At 41.3% G+C, this 18584-nt stretch overlaps 2 protein-coding genes across 8 annotated transcripts in view; one reads left to right on the top strand and one right to left on the bottom strand.

The window, feature by feature from the left end:
• VTI1A (vesicle transport through interaction with t-SNAREs 1A) overlaps window positions 1-3798 on the bottom strand; it is a 278749-nt gene extending 274951 nt beyond the window's left edge. For both annotated transcript variants that reach the window (XM_016212143.2, XM_087823943.1), the window contains exon 1: window positions 3471-3798. In XM_016212143.2, coding sequence (XP_016067629.1) covers window positions 3471-3564 — 94 coding nt within the window. In that variant the 5' untranslated portion in view covers window positions 3565-3798. The remainder of the gene's footprint in view (window positions 1-3470) is intronic.
• Window positions 3799-4029: 231 nt separating this feature from the next.
• Window positions 4030-18132, top strand: ZDHHC6 (zDHHC palmitoyltransferase 6). Of its 6 annotated transcripts, none has more exons than XM_016212187.2 (11): window positions 4030-4174; window positions 5163-5628; window positions 7020-7111; window positions 8157-8316; window positions 8794-8955; window positions 10424-10477; window positions 14248-14415; window positions 15313-15354; window positions 16047-16192; window positions 16282-16328; window positions 17523-18132. In XM_016212187.2, the coding sequence occupies exons 2-11, from the start codon at window positions 5377-5379 to the stop codon at window positions 17624-17626; spliced, it is 1227 nt and encodes a 408-aa protein (XP_016067673.1). In that variant the 5' UTR covers window positions 4030-4174; window positions 5163-5376; the 3' UTR covers window positions 17627-18132. The 6 variants fall into 6 exon arrangements, with proteins under 6 accessions (XP_016067673.1, XP_016067677.1, XP_016067676.1 ...); XM_016212191.2 differs by having other exon boundaries at window positions 4030-4236; XM_016212190.2 differs by having other exon boundaries at window positions 4033-4130.
• The last annotated feature ends 452 nt before the right edge of the window (window positions 18133-18584 follow it).

Raw genomic sequence — 18584 nt, 5'->3', positions numbered from 1 at the left:
TTCACTGATGTTTCTATCTTTCTCTCCCTCTCTTCCTCTCTGAAATCAATAAAGACATATTAAAACAAACAACGGTGGAGCACAACCCCCTTCTAGCTAATCAGCTAGACTTGAGCACTTCCTTCCAGAAAGGACACAGTCTTGCCCCATTACCTCCACTTCACTCTCCTGACTCCCTCCTTGATAGCCAGTTAAAACCCAATTCCAATTTCACATCCCGAAGTCCCTGATCATTTGCCTGCTTTCAAGTGTAGGTGTTCATCAAGAGAGATTCACCTAACTCTAATCTAGGCACAGAAAGGAAGTAAGAATTGAGGTCCAAGGTTCCTTTAAAAGTTCAATTAATATAACAAAGTCGGAGGAGCTGAGTCCTGACTAACCCTACCAGCTTCTGCCTTCAGCAGTAGCAATAACATCCATCACTGATGGCTAATACATCATACTTTCTCTGGGGAAAATGTGCTAATATATTACTTTATTTCATCCAATTTTTACAACATTGTAACTTTGAAACTGATACCTCTCTTCTGCCAATTTTACAGATGGAGGAAGCAGGTTTAGAAAGACCAAGCAATTTGTCTAAGATTGCACATCTGTTAAGTAGCAGAGCTGGGATTCTAAACAGATCCGATGCTATGTGTGAATCTTAACCAACTTGCCATAATACCTTTCTTGGTATTTCTGACTTACAGCCACAAAGTGATAGGATTCGCAAGAGACTGTTTCTCACTCTGTGAATAGTGTACAGCTAACTGCAAGGGAACATTTTGTTTAAGGTTCTTCAGGAAGCCTGCCTGATGTAATGGAACCTCTGCTCCTGTAAAGTATCCCTCTGACTTAGAATTCAGCACCACAGGAAAAAGAACTCCACAATTAGAATTAGGGTTTCCACTCATTCACTTCCCTGGCTAATCATTAAAATAAAATTTCAAATACAGTGACATAGAGTGTTACCTAAGAAGGAGCTGATCAATCTTGTTAGCCCAATTTCTAAAATGAGTTAAGATTCAAACACTTTAGTCTAAGAGCAAAGTCTTTTTATTGTTGAAAACATATCACAGAGCAATCAAATTTCTGTTTTAAAATAAAAATTTAAAATATTCAGTCTTTTCTATTCTCTTTGCAAGTGACACTTTAATACATTGTACACGCACAGCAGAGAGTGAAGATAAGTGCAATTGACCCTACTACTCACTCTACCTCAAATTAATAAGTTAATATGTTGGAGAATGAATTGCTTTGGCTAAAAAGTTTGCTCCAACTTTTAACCTTCTTAACTGAAGTAAATTATAGCTCATCTCCTGTGGGCCAACCACTAATGATGCCCAGAGAAAGAGATTGTAATTATTTTTAATCATAGTTTTTGCCATATTAATTTCTGTTAGCCCACAGACATACATCTGAAATTCATAACTACATATATTTTTTTTTTTCTACTTATCAATTAGAAACAGATTATAAAGTGAGCAAGCACAAGTAATTATTAAGAGGGAAACCACTGCCTTTTTAAGAATTACTAGTATTCAATTATTCAAGTCAGTAAGCATTCTTAGGGGCTGTGTTTGGGGCTTACATTATACTATAGCTAAGGAGAGTCAAGGCTTTATTTTTAAAATGCTTAATCCCAAGGTTTCCTTCTATGTGGTAAGAATGGTTACATTAAAATATAAAGACAAGAAAAAAAAAATTGTAACACAACTGGTTTTCTTGGAAACAATTTTTACATTTTGGAACTCAAGGGTGACTTTGTTACTTTATAACACAGTTTCCCAATTCAAAAGGAATTCTCCCAAACAAAAAATGTTCCTACTGCTAAAAGTATTACAATAAAAAATGAGCAAAAATCCAAATGAAACCATAAATCCTCATATTCTGAGGCTCTGGGACAACAAGGACAACAAAAATCAAGATGATCTTGGGCACTGGAGAAAAGCAGAGCTGAAGAGAAGAGGCGAGGTGATGTATCATGAAGTGGTGAAGCCATCAGCCACTTTCTCCACAAAAATCTCCGAGGCAGCGGAGCTCGGTGATATATGCTACCTTGGTTCTCTCCTGTTGCTCCCTCACTTGGACTCATAAACCTTTTAAGACATCATCCACCTCCTCCAGAACTAACTGGGGCTTCAGGAGATGAGTGGGGTGTAAGTTCAGAGATCCTGGCTTCAAGCAAATGTCCCTATTAATAGAAAACAGATGGGAGGGAAGAAAAACAAAGAAATAAAGGAAAAATATTATTTACAAACACATAAGCTCGGGGGAAAGTAGCGGCAGGGAAAGAGGAATGACGACTTAGGTCCAGGAGAAAGTACTGCTGGCATTAAGCACTGACTAACAAGGTGAGACGGGGAACGTGGGCCCCAGGTCACAGATGAGTGAGCACCCGGAGTTAAGGAAGGACCAAGTCTAGCACCCCAATGACGGCTCAATTTCCCTAACACGACGAAGCCCGTAAGTAACAATCTTATCTGCAGCTACCTCCTCAAATTAAATCTGTATTTAGAGAAAGAGAAACCCTAAAACAACGTCTTACAAACAAAAACCACAAAACATGGCAGTCACAGATCTGTTCATTTACTCAAGCACCGTATCTCAGCCCCTTCTCAATAAACGCCAGCGAAATCAAATTAACTCCCGCTTCCACACAGATGACAGTCCAGCAGAAAAGAAAGACAGACGTGCTGAAAAACAAAAAACAAAAGCACTTCTGCATGGAAGCTGTGGCATTTTAAAAGTGAGAGAAATCATCCAGCACCAAGTTTTACCTAACACTGGGTTACAGACAACCCCCCCCCCAGAAGAATGAGAATGAATGAAATGGGGCTGGGGACCGCGAAAAATACCAATGATAACAGCAGCTAACATCAAGGAAAGGCTTTACATATGTTAAATAATTTAATCTTCGCCAAGACCCCCGTGAAAGACCTACAATTCTCCCCACTCTACCAAGAATGAAAGTTGAAAGAGGTCAGGAAACTTGCCTAAATGTCAAAACTTGTAAGGAGCAGAGCTGGGACCCGAATGGGGGTCCCTGGCTCTCACCCCGGTCCTGCTGCACGTGATAAAAACGTCATTACTCACAGAACGACGTCAGACCCACAGCCTAGGTCCATCCATTCATTCCTGCAGAACACACTCTCCCATCTCTGTAGTTTACAAATGAAAACAAAGCAAAACAAACAAACAAAAGCCCTCTGAGGCTCAGAGGCATTCCCAAGGTTACGCAAGGGCCCAGGCGGCGGGGTCGGGGGCCGGAGGCCCGAAGGGCGCTGCTGACGGCGCCCCGCAGCCCGGCTTGGGCCGTCCCTTTGCCCTCGGCCACGTCAGGCTCCGTTTCTCCGAAGGGCCCAGCACCGCCTCGCTCCAGCCTCGCGCCTCAGACGCGCACTGGTCCGGCCGGCGTTCCACCGCCCCCCCGACCCCCGAGCCCCCCGGGCCTGCGCGCCACCCCCGGCGCGGGGCAGGGCTCTCACCCGGCGGGAGTCGAGGGACCCGGGCTATCTTGCTTGTGATCTCTGCCGTGAGCACCGCGAAGTCCTGCTCGTAGCCTTCGAAGTCGGACGACATGGCGGCTCCGGAGTGACAGGCCCGAGCCGGAGCCCAGGCCGGGCGGGGGTCACGCGGGCGCGGGGACCACGGCGCAGGAACCCTGGGAGCCGCCCTCGGGAGCCGAGCGCAGAGCCGGCGACAGCTCCCGGCCCGGCCGCTTCCTGGTTGTCCGTCGCGATCTCAGTCCCCCGGGGAAATAGGTCGCGTACGCTCTTTATTTTCCTCTCAGGTTCCAAACCTAACAAATTCTCTAAGGAAAAGCACTTTAAGTACTGCTCCCACGAACGCCCCCCAAATATTCGTCTTCTAAGGGATCAATGAAAGGTCTGTGTGTTTTTTAACCCCTCCAGGTTCTGGAAAGCGGCTCCAACTCTCCAAGCTACAGGTCCCAGGAGCCTGCTTCCGGGGGGGGGGGAAGGTTGATGCGGCGGACTTTCCGGAAGTGGCTGTCCCGGCGGCTGCGCACCGCGCCTGAGGCGGAGCGGAGCGGCTGGAGCGCCCGCGGAGAGACCGACGCGTGCGGTCGGGTCCCGCACCCCAGCCTCCAGCAACCAGGATTCGCTTTCTGCTTGCTCTGGACCGAGGTACCCACGATGGAGTTACCTGAAAAGGAGACAACCTGTTCCGGGTGAGCCCAGGCCGCCCCGGAAATGCGATGGCCGAGGAGCGGGCCCCCAGGACCGGACTGAGGTGGGAGTCAAGGCTGCGGGTGTCCCTGTGCGTTTGGCAGTCTTCCCTCCGCCCGCGTGAGGCCAGTATCGCCGGCGCTGTGGGACCAGCCGCGCGTACTAGGATGTTCCTGCCCTGCGTGAGGACCCCTAAAAGCTGTCCCCCGTGACACGGGCGGGAAACTGAGGCACAAGGCAGCGGCGTCCGTTGCGTGGAAGTCTCCGTAACCCTCTACCTCGGACCTTCTTCCCTGGACTCCCTGCAGTTCCACCGGGGATTCCCGCCTGCGAGTCCTCCCGGCGCTCGCTGCGGACGGAGCTTCCTCTTCTTTCTTTCCCTGAAGTGGCCCCATTCGCGTTCTTTTTTTCATACACCCTTCCCGTCGTGATTTCACACCGGCCTCCGTCTGTCCTCTCGTCGCGCTTGTCTCTGCTTTCACCCTCTCGGTCACCTTTGGCCCGAGTAGACCCTTACGTTGGTGTTTGGGAGGCGGGCGCAGGCGAAGAGTGGAGCCCACGTCTGGCTCAGACTCGACCTGGCTGGAGGCTGGGTACGAGGTCGCCTTCAGCTCCGGAGGGGGAGTTGAACGACTTGGTTCAGCCCTCACGTTTGACCTTGATCTAATCACGTAGCCACTCCGAGCCAGTTTGTTTTGTTTAATAAGGAAGCTGGATTAGATCAACTCAAAAGGCCCTGCCTCCCAGCTCTAAAATTCTTTGTCTCCGCAAACTGTTCCCTAAACATTGGACAGTCGCTGCCCCCAATCAATCAGGTATCCAGTTTGCATGCCCTTTAGACTTGAACCCTATTTTGGGTAAGATAAGAATAGTTGTTGGCATTTGACCCAGCAGTGCACTTGTGAGATGCTTTTGTTTAAGGTGGTTATTGGAGTTAAGTGTAGTATGTAATACGTTGTTTACTGAACTTTCTCGTTTTGTTTTCTTTAGATTGGGTTTCAAACCAAGGTACTGGATTCTCCTAGTTCAGATAAAGAGCTCGGAGTATGTAACTTAGAAAATGGCGTAATCTGCATTAACATTGCACAACTTGAAGACATGACAGTTAAGGAACACACATGGACTTGTGGCACACGGATATGTGTGCACAAAAAGAGGAAATCTATCATTCTTTAAAGATAGGAGGACATTCTTCCTCACCAAAATGGTTATCAGGTTTGAAAATCTCCAAGAATTAAAGAGACTGTGTCACTGGGGTCCCCTGATAGCCCTTAGTGTCATAGCAATATGTTCTACGATGGCCATGATTGACTCTGTGCTGTGGTATTGGCCCCTACATACAACTGGAGGAAGTGTGAATTTCATCATGTTGATAAATTGGACTGTTATGATTCTTTATAATTACTTCAATGCCATGTTTGTTGGTCCTGGCTTTGTCCCTCTGGGGTGGAAACCGGTAAGGAAAAGGTCCCTTTAGATGCTGGAATTGTAATGATAATTTAGTTTTTGCTTTGTTGGTTCTAACCAATAATATCAAACACAGACTGCTTTTTGCTATGGTAGAGACTACAGTATATTATAATTACTGGTCATTTAAAGCTCAAATTATTTCATGCCTATTTAAAATTATTGATCTAAATTAGTATTTCCCAAAGCAATTTCATTGAATACTTGTCCTGCATTGAAAAAAAAAAGGAGGGATGGTAGAAACACTGCATATCACATACACCTTTCTTATAATTTCATGATGCAGTTTGGCTCTAGAATCTTTTTACATGTAATGCTTTAACATCCTCAGAACCGAGAAAAACTTTAGAAACTGTTGGTTTAAATCATAAAGTTTTTAAATCATTGCAGTGAAATTTGGGACGTACAATATGAATCAATTCATGCTTCTTAAAATTTGTTTGAAAGTTCATGTTTATGAATTTCTGTATTCCTTGTTGAGGAACATTGCCTGGTACCTTGATAGAAATGCAGACTCTTGAGCTCCACTCCAGACCTATTGAGTCAGCATCTGCATTTAATGAAATCCCTAGATGATTCTTAGGTATGTTAAAATTGAAGAAATACTGGTGTGCTATTTGAAATGAGTATAGAAATGAGTAAGACACAATTCATATTCTGAAAAACCTTGTAACTGGGGTGAGAAACTAAGGCACTTTCACAAATAACTGTATAGAATAGAATGTGATGAGTGCTGGAAGTTAGAAGGAACTGGGCATCTTCATCGGGACCTATGGGAGGAGTGAGAGTTTCCTCAGGAGATGGGAAAAAGGCGTTTCAGGTTGAGAGAGTAGGGGGAGTGTGTGTTCAGAAACTGTGGACAGATTATGTAGTGCAGATGAGGCTGAAACAGGTAGATTATGGAAGGCCTCAACTACATGAGAAATTGTTAGACCATAGGGAGCTACCAGAGGTTTCAAGCAGAGCTCTGACATAATCAGGATCATGTTACAAGAGTATTATTAAGAGTATCAACTGTGGTGTTTGAATCCCCACTCTAAATATCTGCCAAGTTGTCAGCTACCTCTTTTCTGAACTACTCCCATCCCACTAAGATTTTGGATAAATAGGGCCAGCTATACTCTGTGGCAATGAATTGGGGTGGCATAGGGAAGAGAAATTAAAAATGACTTCTGGGTAATTGGGAGAGTGATGCTGCTGTTAACTGGAATTCTTTTACTTAAAAATATTAGCTCAAAAGAGCTGAATGTAAATTAAGATTCCATCCCTCCACTATCCCCCATAAAAAACATTAAACCATAGGAAAGCATTTATTCGTAAGGTTTGTTATCATTTAAGATTGATTAACTGATATATTTTTGTTCATATTGTGCTGCCAAGGAAAATACTCAGGATAGCATGTACCTCCAGTATTGTCAAGTTTGCCAAGCATACAAGGCACCGCGGTCACATCACTGCCGAAAGTGTAACAGGTACGGCCGGGGACTGATCACCTTGACCACTGGTCTTTTGTTCTCTCTGCCACATCAGTCCTAGTTTTTTTCCTCTCTGCAAGGTGGCTACTCTATAAAAAATATTGTCCAAATACTTGTGTCCATAATCTCCATATTATTCTTAAATTATCGATTTGGATAATAAATACATTCCTTTTGTTATATGTGAAAAGATTTTTCTAGAAAAGTACAGATTGTGTTTGCTTCTTGCCCTGCCAAGAGACAGTAGAAAGTTCTATCTTCAGGTTGTTTCCATAGATCACGATTAACTGTGCTTGTTGACTGTCGTCTTGACTACCTCTCGAATTGTTCTGAGTCTGAATACAGAAGAGAGCTGCTTTTTCCATTATTAATAAGCTAGAACCTTTAAAAATGAACAGCTGTATGTACTTATTAATAAGAACTTTCTGATGAGATATTGAGGTTCAGGGGAACCATGGAAGCAAATAAAGTTGGCTTGAGGCCAGGACATTTTCTTCTAGCAACAACAAGAGAAGGAAGCTCAGTAAGACTGCTTATTACACATCTTATATTCAGTAGTTGCTTGATTAGCTCAGAGACTCCACATCTAAAAGGCAAGGACAGGAAAGAAGGAAGGAAGGAAATTGCAAGCGTCTGCTAGGTCCCAACAGCCCCAGTGGAGATTTCTAAGTGATTTTGTTGAGTCTCTATTGGACTTCAGTCACTGCATTTCAAAGCCAGAGGAAGACCAGGAACCATGCTCATTTCTTTATAATGAACCTCTCAGTGCTACCTTCTTTAAACAAACTCACAAGGAGCTGACATCTTTTCCTCAGAAGCCGTTACAAAGCCTGCCCTTTCTTGCGCTGTTTAGAATTTAAAAGAAGTCACTGTTCAGAGTTGTTTAAAAACTCATAAAGATTTTTCTTTTTGTTCCATGAAATGTAATTCCTCTGACGCATGAACACGCTGGATTCCTATTTGCTCGGTCTTTTGAAGACCAAAGTTATTTCAAGTTGACAGGATTTCCTGCCTCATGTTTTATGTAAATGCTTCTTGTTAGGTGTGTGCTGAAGATGGACCATCACTGTCCTTGGATCAACAACTGTTGTGGTTACCAAAACCATGCTTCGTTCACACTGTTCCTCCTGTTAGCACCATTGGGCTGTATTCATGCTGCCTTCATCTTTGTTATGACCATGTATACACAGCTTTATAACCGGGTACGTGAAAATGTTATAAAATCACTTGTGCCGGATTAAATAGCTATCATCAAGATTATTTTGAAGTCCCTTTTGGAAATACAGTAAACCCTAGATTTTCGGACTTTGGATTTAACAGACAAAATTTCCAGTCCAAATGTCATGTGACAATTAACACCCTGTTAAATTTTAAAATGCTTTTAACCAATATTTGCTTACAATGAAATTAACAGGTTAATTTTTTGTTATTAACTCACTAATACCTTCTAAGGATGCAATAAAAAAACAACAAAAAGTAACATTTGAGAATAGCTAAGAATGATATCATGTATATCAGTATGAGTTCAAGCTACAGTGTTAAAAACAGCTATGTTTGCTTTGTCCACAATATCAAGTTAACCATTTGTTGATCTTTTGAATCCTGTCATTTTAACTGTGACAGTAGAGCGTAACCATTTATCACAACCAAGTTTTTCGAGCCTGTGTTGTTGTTTACAGCTCTCCTTTGGGTGGAACACGGTAAAGATTGACATGAGTGCAGCCCGGAGAGATCCTCCTCCAGTGATTCCGTTTGGATTAGCTGCGTTTGCTGCCACCTTGTTTGCCTTGGGATTAGCTTTAGGAACAACCATAGCCGTTGGGATGTTGTTTTTTATCCAGGTAAGCTCCTCAGTTACTGCTAGCTAAAAGCTGTCAAGTCACTGGGGCTGCTTAAAATGAGAAAGAGATAGAGGCTGCACTTACATATGCAGTATGAAATGGAAGTTATTGTTACTCCATCTAGGTAACTAATTCAATTTTCTGTACTCGTCAGATAATTTTGGAGTAGCTTTGCCAGAATTTCTAGGTAATTGAATTTTTAAAATGTTAACTTGGAGTTACATAGCACTTTGTAGTTGAGAGAGATCTTACATTTATAGTCTGCTGATCTTCACATCAACCCCAAAAGAGGTTGAAGATGAGTGTTATTTTCCCTTCCTTACAGATGAGTAATTGAGTCACAGAAAGTTTTTAGTGATATACCTAAGATTATTCGTTTTTATATTCAGTAAACATGATTATTAATGTTATTTTACAATAGCATATATTTAATCAGTATCATAACAACATAGCTAACATTTATTGAACAGTTGCTATGTGCAAGACACTGTTTTAGGCGCTTTACATGTGTCAGCTCATTTAATCTTAGTAACAACCCTATGAAATAGGTGTTGTTTAATGCCTACTCTGTGGTGAATTACTTCGCTAGTTTCTGAGGCTACAATAATGAAAATGAAGAGGGTCTTGCTCTTAGGGAACTCAGAATTAGTAGACAGCTAACTAATACAGTCATATATACGCGTAGGTCGTAGATTTATGTACAGAGTAATGTGAAGGGTTGTTTTGACTGTGCCACACTGTCTCTGGGAAGACACAGCCAGAATTCAAGGAAATGCAGAATTGTTAGGGAATTAGATATGCTGGGCTTGACAGCCTTTTTTCAGCTCTTAGTTTAAAATAAGCTGGTTTGGGTTATACTTCATGTTTTCTACTAGCCTGGGGTCAAATTCTTGGATTATTTTCCTCAATGCCTGTAATTAAGAATCATATTAGAAATAAACTAAAATTCTGTGGTGTGAAAACCTATATAAATGGAATTAGTTATGTGCAGGAAAATCTAATAGAATTTGGACTGAATATATTCAGTTTTTAAGGAAAGCAGACTATCTGGGTTGACTGAAATGAGTCACTTATAATAAGTAGATTAATCATACATTTAAGGTTAAAATAGTTATGATTTTAATAGCAAAAGACACTTAAGTACTGATCGAATGGATTATATCAATGTTTTATTAATACTCTGTAAACCTTATTCAGAAGCTAATTCTTAAAACATGAATTTTCATTAAAATAATATATTGGGATTTGTTTGTGTCTTGATGGGATTATTTTGCGGAGAGGCGTGGCGCAGCGGTTCAGGACAAGGACTTCAAGTCAGGTGCACCGCACGCCGTTACTGAACCCTTATCGTTCTGGAATCATCATCCAAGGAAGGGAGCAATAGACACTGTCTCCCAGGGTTAGTGTGAGGAGAATAATTATAAATGAACCAAAGTTCCATTGTAAAATTTTGCTGCCTATTTTTCAGATGAAAATTATTCTCAGAAACCAAACTTCTATTGAATCATGGATCGAAGAAAAGGTAAATTTAATACTTGTTTCCCTCACTATCAAACTGATAGACCAGATAAGTGCCTGGAAGTGAAAATTTGGCTACCAGATAGCTTCCTTAAGTCATTTGCATGCCACATAAAAGGTAAATACAGAAGACATTTTGATTCTTCCCTGGTCTAATATAATTCCCTCGGAAGTGTGCTCCTCATACACTCTGAGCTGCTGAAGAGGCCTGAGCCACACGCTGAACCATTTGGCCATTTCTCAGCCTAGAGGAGAAGGTAACCCATTTGGAAAGGAACTTCCACCAAGGCGCCATCATGTTTCCTTAGTGCTTCAGACATCAGATAGGACTTACAACATTTATCTTGCCTCAGACCTCACAGCCTCCAATACTTACTTCACACCGTCTATTGTGATTGTTATAAAAAGTAAATCTGACTACCCTGCTCTGTGCTTAAAATGCTCAGAGCCTCCTCATGGCTCATCACCATAGCACAGGTTGTCTACCCAAGTGCCGACAGGGGCTAGGCAGATCACCCCAATGGGTGGAGTCAGCCTGTGCGCCAGAGCTGCCTAACAGATGAAACTGATTGTAGCCCCAGGGGAATACTCTCCCAGTATTGTGTGGTCATTTCATTATGTTTCAAGAAAAGTAAGAGATCTGGATTTCTGTGACATCTTTCCATTTTTAAATGTTAGCAAGGAATTCAAATTAAAAACAAAAAACCCTGTGAGCCAAATATAACACCCCTACAGGGCATATCCAGCCCCCTGGAAGCCAATTTCTACATTATAATTTACAGCAGCAGTTCTCAAACTTACTGGTCTCAGGACCCTTTTATATTCTTAAAATTTGTTCAGGACACTAAAGAGATTTTGTTAATGTATATGACATCTATTTACAGTGTCATGTTTTCTTAGAGAAGTTTTTGAAGATTATTTCATTTAAAAAATAGTAAACCCATTATATGTTAATAGAATAGCATGTTTATTAAAAAGTAACACTATTTTCCAAAATTAAAAAAATAGAATAGTGGGATTGTTTTATGTTTTTACAAATCTCTTTAATATCTGACTTAACAGAAGGCAGTTGGATTCTCACATCTCCTTCCAAATTCAGTCTGTTGAGACATATTGCTTTGATTGAAGTAGATGAAGAAAGTCCAGCCTCACACAGATAAGTAGGTAGAAAAGGGTAGAGTATTTAATAGGCCTTTTAGATAATAGTAAATATTTTACACTATGTTAAAACTTGACAAGGGACAGTTCTTGAAAGGTTGGTTGCATGTGAGGCCTGACACTGCCTCAGTAAATTTCTTGTACTCTTACATTTCAGTCCACCAGTCTGTGCTGCTCTGTCGATGGATCTGTTACCCATTCATGATTTTAGGCCCTCTGGCATTGGTCATTTGGAAGAGGTGGTTTTACAGGGTCTTGCAGGTTTTCCCAGATCTTGATGCATTCATTCGTATCACTACCAACCTTACGAAAAACATCTTTAAATATTGGGAAGCTGTCAGGCTCATAGTGGTGGATATAAATTTCCCCAAATTCAAATTTTTACTTGAAAGCCTTTCATTTTTCACTGGCAATAAATGCTTAGTTGTTTACATTGAAATAACAGCCCGACTTCATTCATTTTTGAGAAAGGGTCCACGAGATACTGAAGTTTGAATAACCTTTGTTACATTATTCACTTTCGAGTAAAAGTAGCATTTCATGAAAAAGCTGACTCTACAGTTTTTGTTAGCTCACAACTCAGACAAGCGTTTTCCTTGAGATAGTACTTCAGCATGCTTTACATGCAGTCCTGTTTTGTCACACAGAGTAGTAAAAGGACTCCTTGAAGGTTGAGATTTAATAGAATAATTTTTATTACTTCATCTAAGACATTCTCTGTGAAAATTTTTTTGGGGATGCGCAGGGGTTATTCTGTTTTGAACTATGACTGTGTAGCGCTGAGGGCTATAACAACTACTAGTACAGTTTGGTGCCACTGTCTTGATTCCTGCTTAAGGTACCAGCACTTTTACCCACCATGGGAAATGTCAACGCAATGAAAAAGGCAAATAACATCTTAGTATTATAAAGAAAGTTGTTTGACTCTGTTGAACCCCAAGAAAAGGCCTTAGGGACTCAAAGAGGTGTGCAAAGCTTGCTTTAAGAGCACTGATATGCAGGTTTAAGTGTGAGGTCCTTAGCTTATACATAATCAGGCCTTTCATGTCTTCTTTTACCTGCTTCTTCAGCTGCATTTCCCACCTTTCCCCACCACATCTCACACTCAATTCCAGCTTACACCAAGTAACTCATTATTTGTTTCTGTACCTTTCCAAGTGGGCCCTCTGCCTAGAACACTCCTCCTCCGGTTTCTTTGCCTGATTTCTTCTTCCTCAAAACTTCCTTTAGGTATCATTCCTTCCAAGGAACCTTCCTTGGCTCTCCCTAGACAAGGTTGCTTTTCCCATAGCACCTGTCACACACCTGTCACACAGTATTGATAGAACCCCCCTAACTTCATTGAGTGCTTCTCGGAGGCAGAGCCATGCCGAGGTCACTTCTGTATGCTACTCTCATCCTTACCACTTCTTTGTTAATAGCCTAAGTCTGTTCTCTGAGACTCGTATACATTTTGAAGACTCTGAAGCTTTTGCTTATAAAAAGGGAAAAGAAATTACCCTTTCCTGTCTGGGTGGGTATGGATTTATACAATTCAATAAATTCATACATTTTACAGGTTGATAACTCTTTTAATTGAATTAATATCAATATCACCTTTTAAGTAACTATGAGAAGCTTGTCCTTAATATACTGTCCCTTGATAATAAAATATTTTAAGTATCATTTCTAGTTAGCATAGTGTACTGACATTAGATTAACCATCTTTATGCTGATGACCAATGTCCTTTATAAAGTGCCATGCTGAACCTAGGAATTATTTTAAAGCTGGTGCTTTCTTGCTGAGTAAAATATTCAAATAATTGATAATATTAAGTTTATAGAAAATTTACCGAAATTACCAGACACTAAAACTTATGCAACAAATTTCAACTGTTTGTTCACTTATTATCAGAATAAATATTATGTCTTTATGCCACTAGGTGTCAGTGGAATTTAAGATTCTAAGCCAGTATCTCTTTAAGTTAAAGCTAACAATTTAAATGCCTAGAATATAATTTATACAACTCAAATATTTGTCTATGCAGAAAAGGTACATATAAATCCAAATATTAATAAGTATATATGTGTGTGCAATGGTATAGAAAACTGAAATGAGATCCGCACATACCTGCTAGCTTTTTAAAAAAGTGATTTTCATTAAATAACTCCCATTAGACTTTTCCTGGCCATTCCGACAGGTGTCACTGCAGCCCAGGATACAACCATTGCATTCTAGTGCCCCCACGACACAGTTTCTCCATCCTAAACAAACTCTGCCGCCTCTTACAACTGCTTGTCAGCATCTCTGCTTTACACCTGGACTCTTTTATTCTGCTGAACAACAGGAACGCTGAGAACTTTTATATGGAATAAAGTCATTAACTTCTAAGAGGCGTGTTGAATGCTTGTTCCTAAGTAAGCCCCGTCAGACACTCTCTGAATGTTCTGACACAAGGTCGGTGTGCTGGGTTCTTCCTGTACTGTGGTCAGTTTACTTCGCTCTTCTATGTACACTAACATCACAAGGAGGGGGTATTTTAATAGCGATACAAATCTGAAGAATAAATATCCTCAATAGTGTGTTACTAAGAGCTGGTTAAGGCATCTGCCGTCTTATGTCTTTGTTACCCACAGGCTAAAGATCGAATTCAATATTATCAACTAGAGGAAGTCTTTGTTTTTCCTTACGACATGGGGAGTCGTTGGAAGAACTTTAAACAGGTATTTACCTGGTCAGGGGTCCCAGAAGGAGATGGAATGGAGTGGCCAATAAGAGAAGGCTGTCACCAGTACAGCTTAACAGTGAGTGTTTTTGTTCAAATAGTCTTTCCTTTTTTCCTCACCTTCTTCCCCTTAACTTTCCCTTAACTCAGATGGGAAAATAAATCATAAAATTATTTTTTCAGTACGTAGCAAAATGAATCTTAAGTTGATAATCGAAACACTTTTTGTATCATGTCTCTGTTTTATTTAAATCTCTCCTTAACTCTCCATACTTGTGAGATAAAGTACTGATCCCTTAACTTGGTTTTATAAAATCTGGCCTAAAACTGCCTCCCACCTGCTTCCAGACAGGAATCATCTTTTCCAGCCAGCCGAGTCTTCTCAGTGAGCAGCTTACACACTCCTGCCTCCTGACTTCGCCCACACTGCTTTTTCTTGCTCATGTGGTCTCCTCTCTGCTGGAATTTATTAAGACCAGTTTCAGTCCCGCCTCCTCTCTAGTCTAACCTCTGCACTCTAGACTCCTCCGGATTTAGCACTTAGTCATATCCTCCTGTGTATGAATAAGTGGAGGAAAGTGAGTTGTAGTGATAGCAATGACATTCAGTTGGGACTCTTGTTTGGTGAGTTTTGCAGGCTTTCTACCGTGTCCCTAGAGAATCTGTGAATGTCTGTGTCATCTTCACCTTAGTGCTGGCCTGGAAGCTCCACAGGAGCAGAGAGCACATCTCCCTGGTCCCTGGGCCCCAGGGAGTGCTCTGTAAATACACACAGACGAAGAAGTTAGTGAGAGAGTCCTGAGAAGAAAGCCCTGCTTCAGCCCTTCTTCTTTGTCACAGGGCCTTCTCTCCATGCTGAAAACACACATGGCCTTTAAATTGTCAGCAGTTAGAAATGCTGGAAAACTGGGAGTTTTGTTGGTTCAGTCTGATACCAACATTGAGATAAGGCTTTGTTTCTTTTTCTATCTTCCAGATAGAACAGTTGAAACAGAAAGCAGATAAAAGAGTGAGAAGTGTAAGTAATTCTTTTGCAATGATACTAATTTTTTTTTTTTGGTTGGGCTCTGCAATTTTAGATAGTTTTAAAAATTGCCTTTGATTAGAAGCCAGCTGTTGGCTTTTATTAAATACTATTTCTTAAAATATTTGTTGAAATTTAATGCAACTGACTTTTGTTTTCATTTAAATAGTTTGGACTGGAGGCTTGGAGAGAATTTAGTCAATTTATATTGCCAACAGAAAAGCAATTTTCCTCAATATAGCTTGTTAGTGTGAAACCTGTGTTTACAGTTATAGTGTATAATACAGTGGTCACTGGCTATTGACATTTAAATCAATTAAAATGAAATAAAATTAAAAACTCAGTTCCTTGGTTGCACCAGCCACATTAGGAGTGCTCAGTAGCTATGTGTGGCTGGTGGCTACCACACTGGACCCCACAGAGAACACAGCCATTGTTGCAGAAAGTTCGATTGGACAGCACACTCTAGAATTCAGTTCTCCGCTATGTGCTTGAAATGAAGGGGAAGAAAAGCCTTGAGAACTAGAAACGCCGGCTACTTCCTATAAGGGAACTGGGTGGGTAGCAACCTGGGAGGGAAGGACTTGTCAGCTGATAGTTTGGGTCTACCTTTAACAATTACAATTCAAACTTAAGAAAGCGCAGATAACGGGTAAATGTTCAATTGCCTTAATTGCTTGTGACAGGTTCGGTATAAAGTAGTCGAAGATTACAGTGGTGCCTGCTGTCCTTTGAGTAAAGGAATCAAAACATTCTTCACGAGCCCCTGCACTGAAGAGCCCCGGATACGGCTACGGAAAGGGGAGTTCATTTTAGCCACGAGAGGGTTGCGGTGAGTGGTGGAAAATACTGCATTTTCTCTTTAGTGGCAAAATTGGCATCCAGCCTAAAAAAATAACGTTAATCTTTTAAATATTTCAGATACTGGTTGTATGGAGACAAAATTCTTGATGATTCCTTTATAGAAGGTATGAAAATGGAAGGGGAGGTTTAAAGGACGGACTGCTGCAGTAACTCCCAATTTTACAAGAATGACTTTAATAAACAATCACATATCACATGCATTAGAAGGACTAAGGAGAAGAGCGCATCATTGAGCAACAAAAAGAAGCTCCTTGTATTATTTCTCCATAGCACTGGGCTTTCTCAGTTCTTTTTAATGATGGCTGACATTGGAGCCTATGCCTAACCATGGGACAGGCACTTGTAGAAGTGTGTCTGTCTGTCACTTGTGGTATTAAAGCCCCATCAGCCCTCTGTGTCCTGTCAGCCCTCTGGTAGACATTCTCATTTATACTTTATTGGTGAGGGAACTGAAGCAGAGGCTGAGCCACTTTGCCCAGGGCCCCAACCCAAGCAGTCTGGCTCCAGAGCCTATGAGCTAAACCCCTAGGCCATGTGCTCTCCTTTGAATGAACATCCCTGTTAAGTTTTTAGAAAAACTAATAGATTGTATTTGATTTTTGCTATTTTTTAATAGATTTTATTTTTTATAGCAATTTTAGGTTATAGCAAAGTTGAATGGAAAATACAGAGAATTCCCATTTACCTCCCCGCGCGCCCCCCCCCCCCCACACACACACCCCCAGTGCCTCTCTCACTCTCAGCATTATATACCAGAGTGGTACATTTGCTAACATTAATGAATCTACGTTCACACATTAAAATTCTTCCTTTTTAAAGTAAAGATTAACCGAGGATGCTCTTTTAAAAGCACTGGTTAATTGTAAATTAACCCCAAATGACACCTTAGGCAACCTTGATAGAGAAATTTACGTTAGAAAAAGTCTTAAAAAGGAAATTCACAAAGGCTAAGAAAGACAGTTCCCTGGAATAGATGGAGTGTGACCATGGGCCAAGATCACACACAGGGAAGTGAACACCCATGTTGAAAGTGCCCCTCAGACTCCAATTAGGGACTTTTCTAAACCACATTAGCTCCTTTCCCAAATGATGAAATTGGGGAAATAACTTTTCTAGCTTGTTAGGACAAGGGATTAAAAGCCTTATTTTCCCCCCTCGAACTGTGCTTACAAAAGATGGTAATGGGGGAGGGTAAAGTGACTAAAATCTTATTAATTTGAAGTATAGGACTCCTGGGTCTCAGAAATATCATTGCAGTGTATCTGACTATTTCCCATTAATTTCATTTTCTCCCTCAGGTGTTTCAAGAATAAGAGGATGGTTCCCCAGAAAATGTGTGGAGAAGTGTCCCTGTGATGCTGAGGCAGATCGAGCCCCGGAGGGCGAGAAGAAAAACAGATAGCCACGATGACAACAGCGGTCCTTTAAGTCTGCCCCATTACTTGAAAACTGTACACACTACTAAAGAATTATGCAATGAGTCTACTCTGGTTAAGGTGTTCTTTTCCTCAAAGGTGCCCTAGTGCCATGATCTAAATACTTTTATGATCATTTTGAAATGGAGAAGCCATTCTGCATATGCCTTTGAATTCCTGCCCTTTTGCCACCTCTTTCATGTCCCAAAAGAAAAGACACTTCACCCAAGTAAGTCAGTTGCATTTTCTCTAGGGATTTTTATGTGCTGCACACTCTGGACCTCACCTGCAGATACTGTTCCCCCTCTGGCAGGAGCATCTGCATGTGATGCTTCTATCCCATTTCCCCCTCTGTTGATATTTCTTATGTAATATTCTAGATACGATAGGACTTAATTTGTCGGATTCGATATAAGCTGAAATTTTGTTACCTGTCTTTTAATAATGCTTATTTTGTCAAATCAAATAAAGATCAATGGATGTTCTCTAGAAATCATAGTGGTTTTTTTGTTTGTTTTTTGGTGACTGAAAACATTTGTCTTAGTTTCTTAAGGAAAAACTGCCCTGCTACCCAGTCAAAAATTGGCATCTTTAACAGTGAGTCTTAAGACGCACATATTCGCCTCCATATATAAACCCCCCCAATGGCATGTTGAGATCACAGCATTCTAGGAGACTTTCACCCTGGTGATATCGAGCTGCTCGTGTACACTTGACTCCAAACCTGACGCTGGTGTGGGTGGTAAGAATGCTGCTGGACTCCCTCCTGTTCCTAACGTCAAGCATGTCTAAACACACGAGTACAATGACAGAGGCCACCTATTTCAAAATCCTTCCCAAGGCAGGAACCTGAGCTTTATGGGTCGGCCTTGTAACAGTTAATAAAGGAAGAGCACTTGGGAATTCAGCAGTTAATGAAACAAAACTCTGCCCCATTCCAGGGAG

This window comes from Miniopterus natalensis, chromosome 14 (genome assembly GCF_054644295.1).
Source record: "Miniopterus natalensis isolate mMinNat1 chromosome 14, mMinNat1.hap1, whole genome shotgun sequence".
Taxonomy (NCBI): domain Eukaryota; kingdom Metazoa; phylum Chordata; class Mammalia; order Chiroptera; family Miniopteridae; genus Miniopterus; species Miniopterus natalensis.
This window is presented reverse-complemented; position numbering and strand designations above follow the sequence as displayed.

Bases quoted from the DNA above. Each gene is read 5' to 3' on its own strand.
- ZDHHC6 (XM_016212187.2), top strand. From the start codon at position 5,377: ATGGTTATCAGGTTTGAAAATCTCCAAGAATTAAAGAGACTGTGTCAC. The intron at 15,355-16,046 runs GTAAGTAATTCT...TGCTTGTGACAG, and splicing joins CAGATAAAAGAGTGAGAAGT to GTTCGGTATAAAGTAGTCGA. The intron at 16,329-17,522 runs GTATGAAAATGG...TTTCTCCCTCAG, and splicing joins TGATGATTCCTTTATAGAAG to GTGTTTCAAGAATAAGAGGA.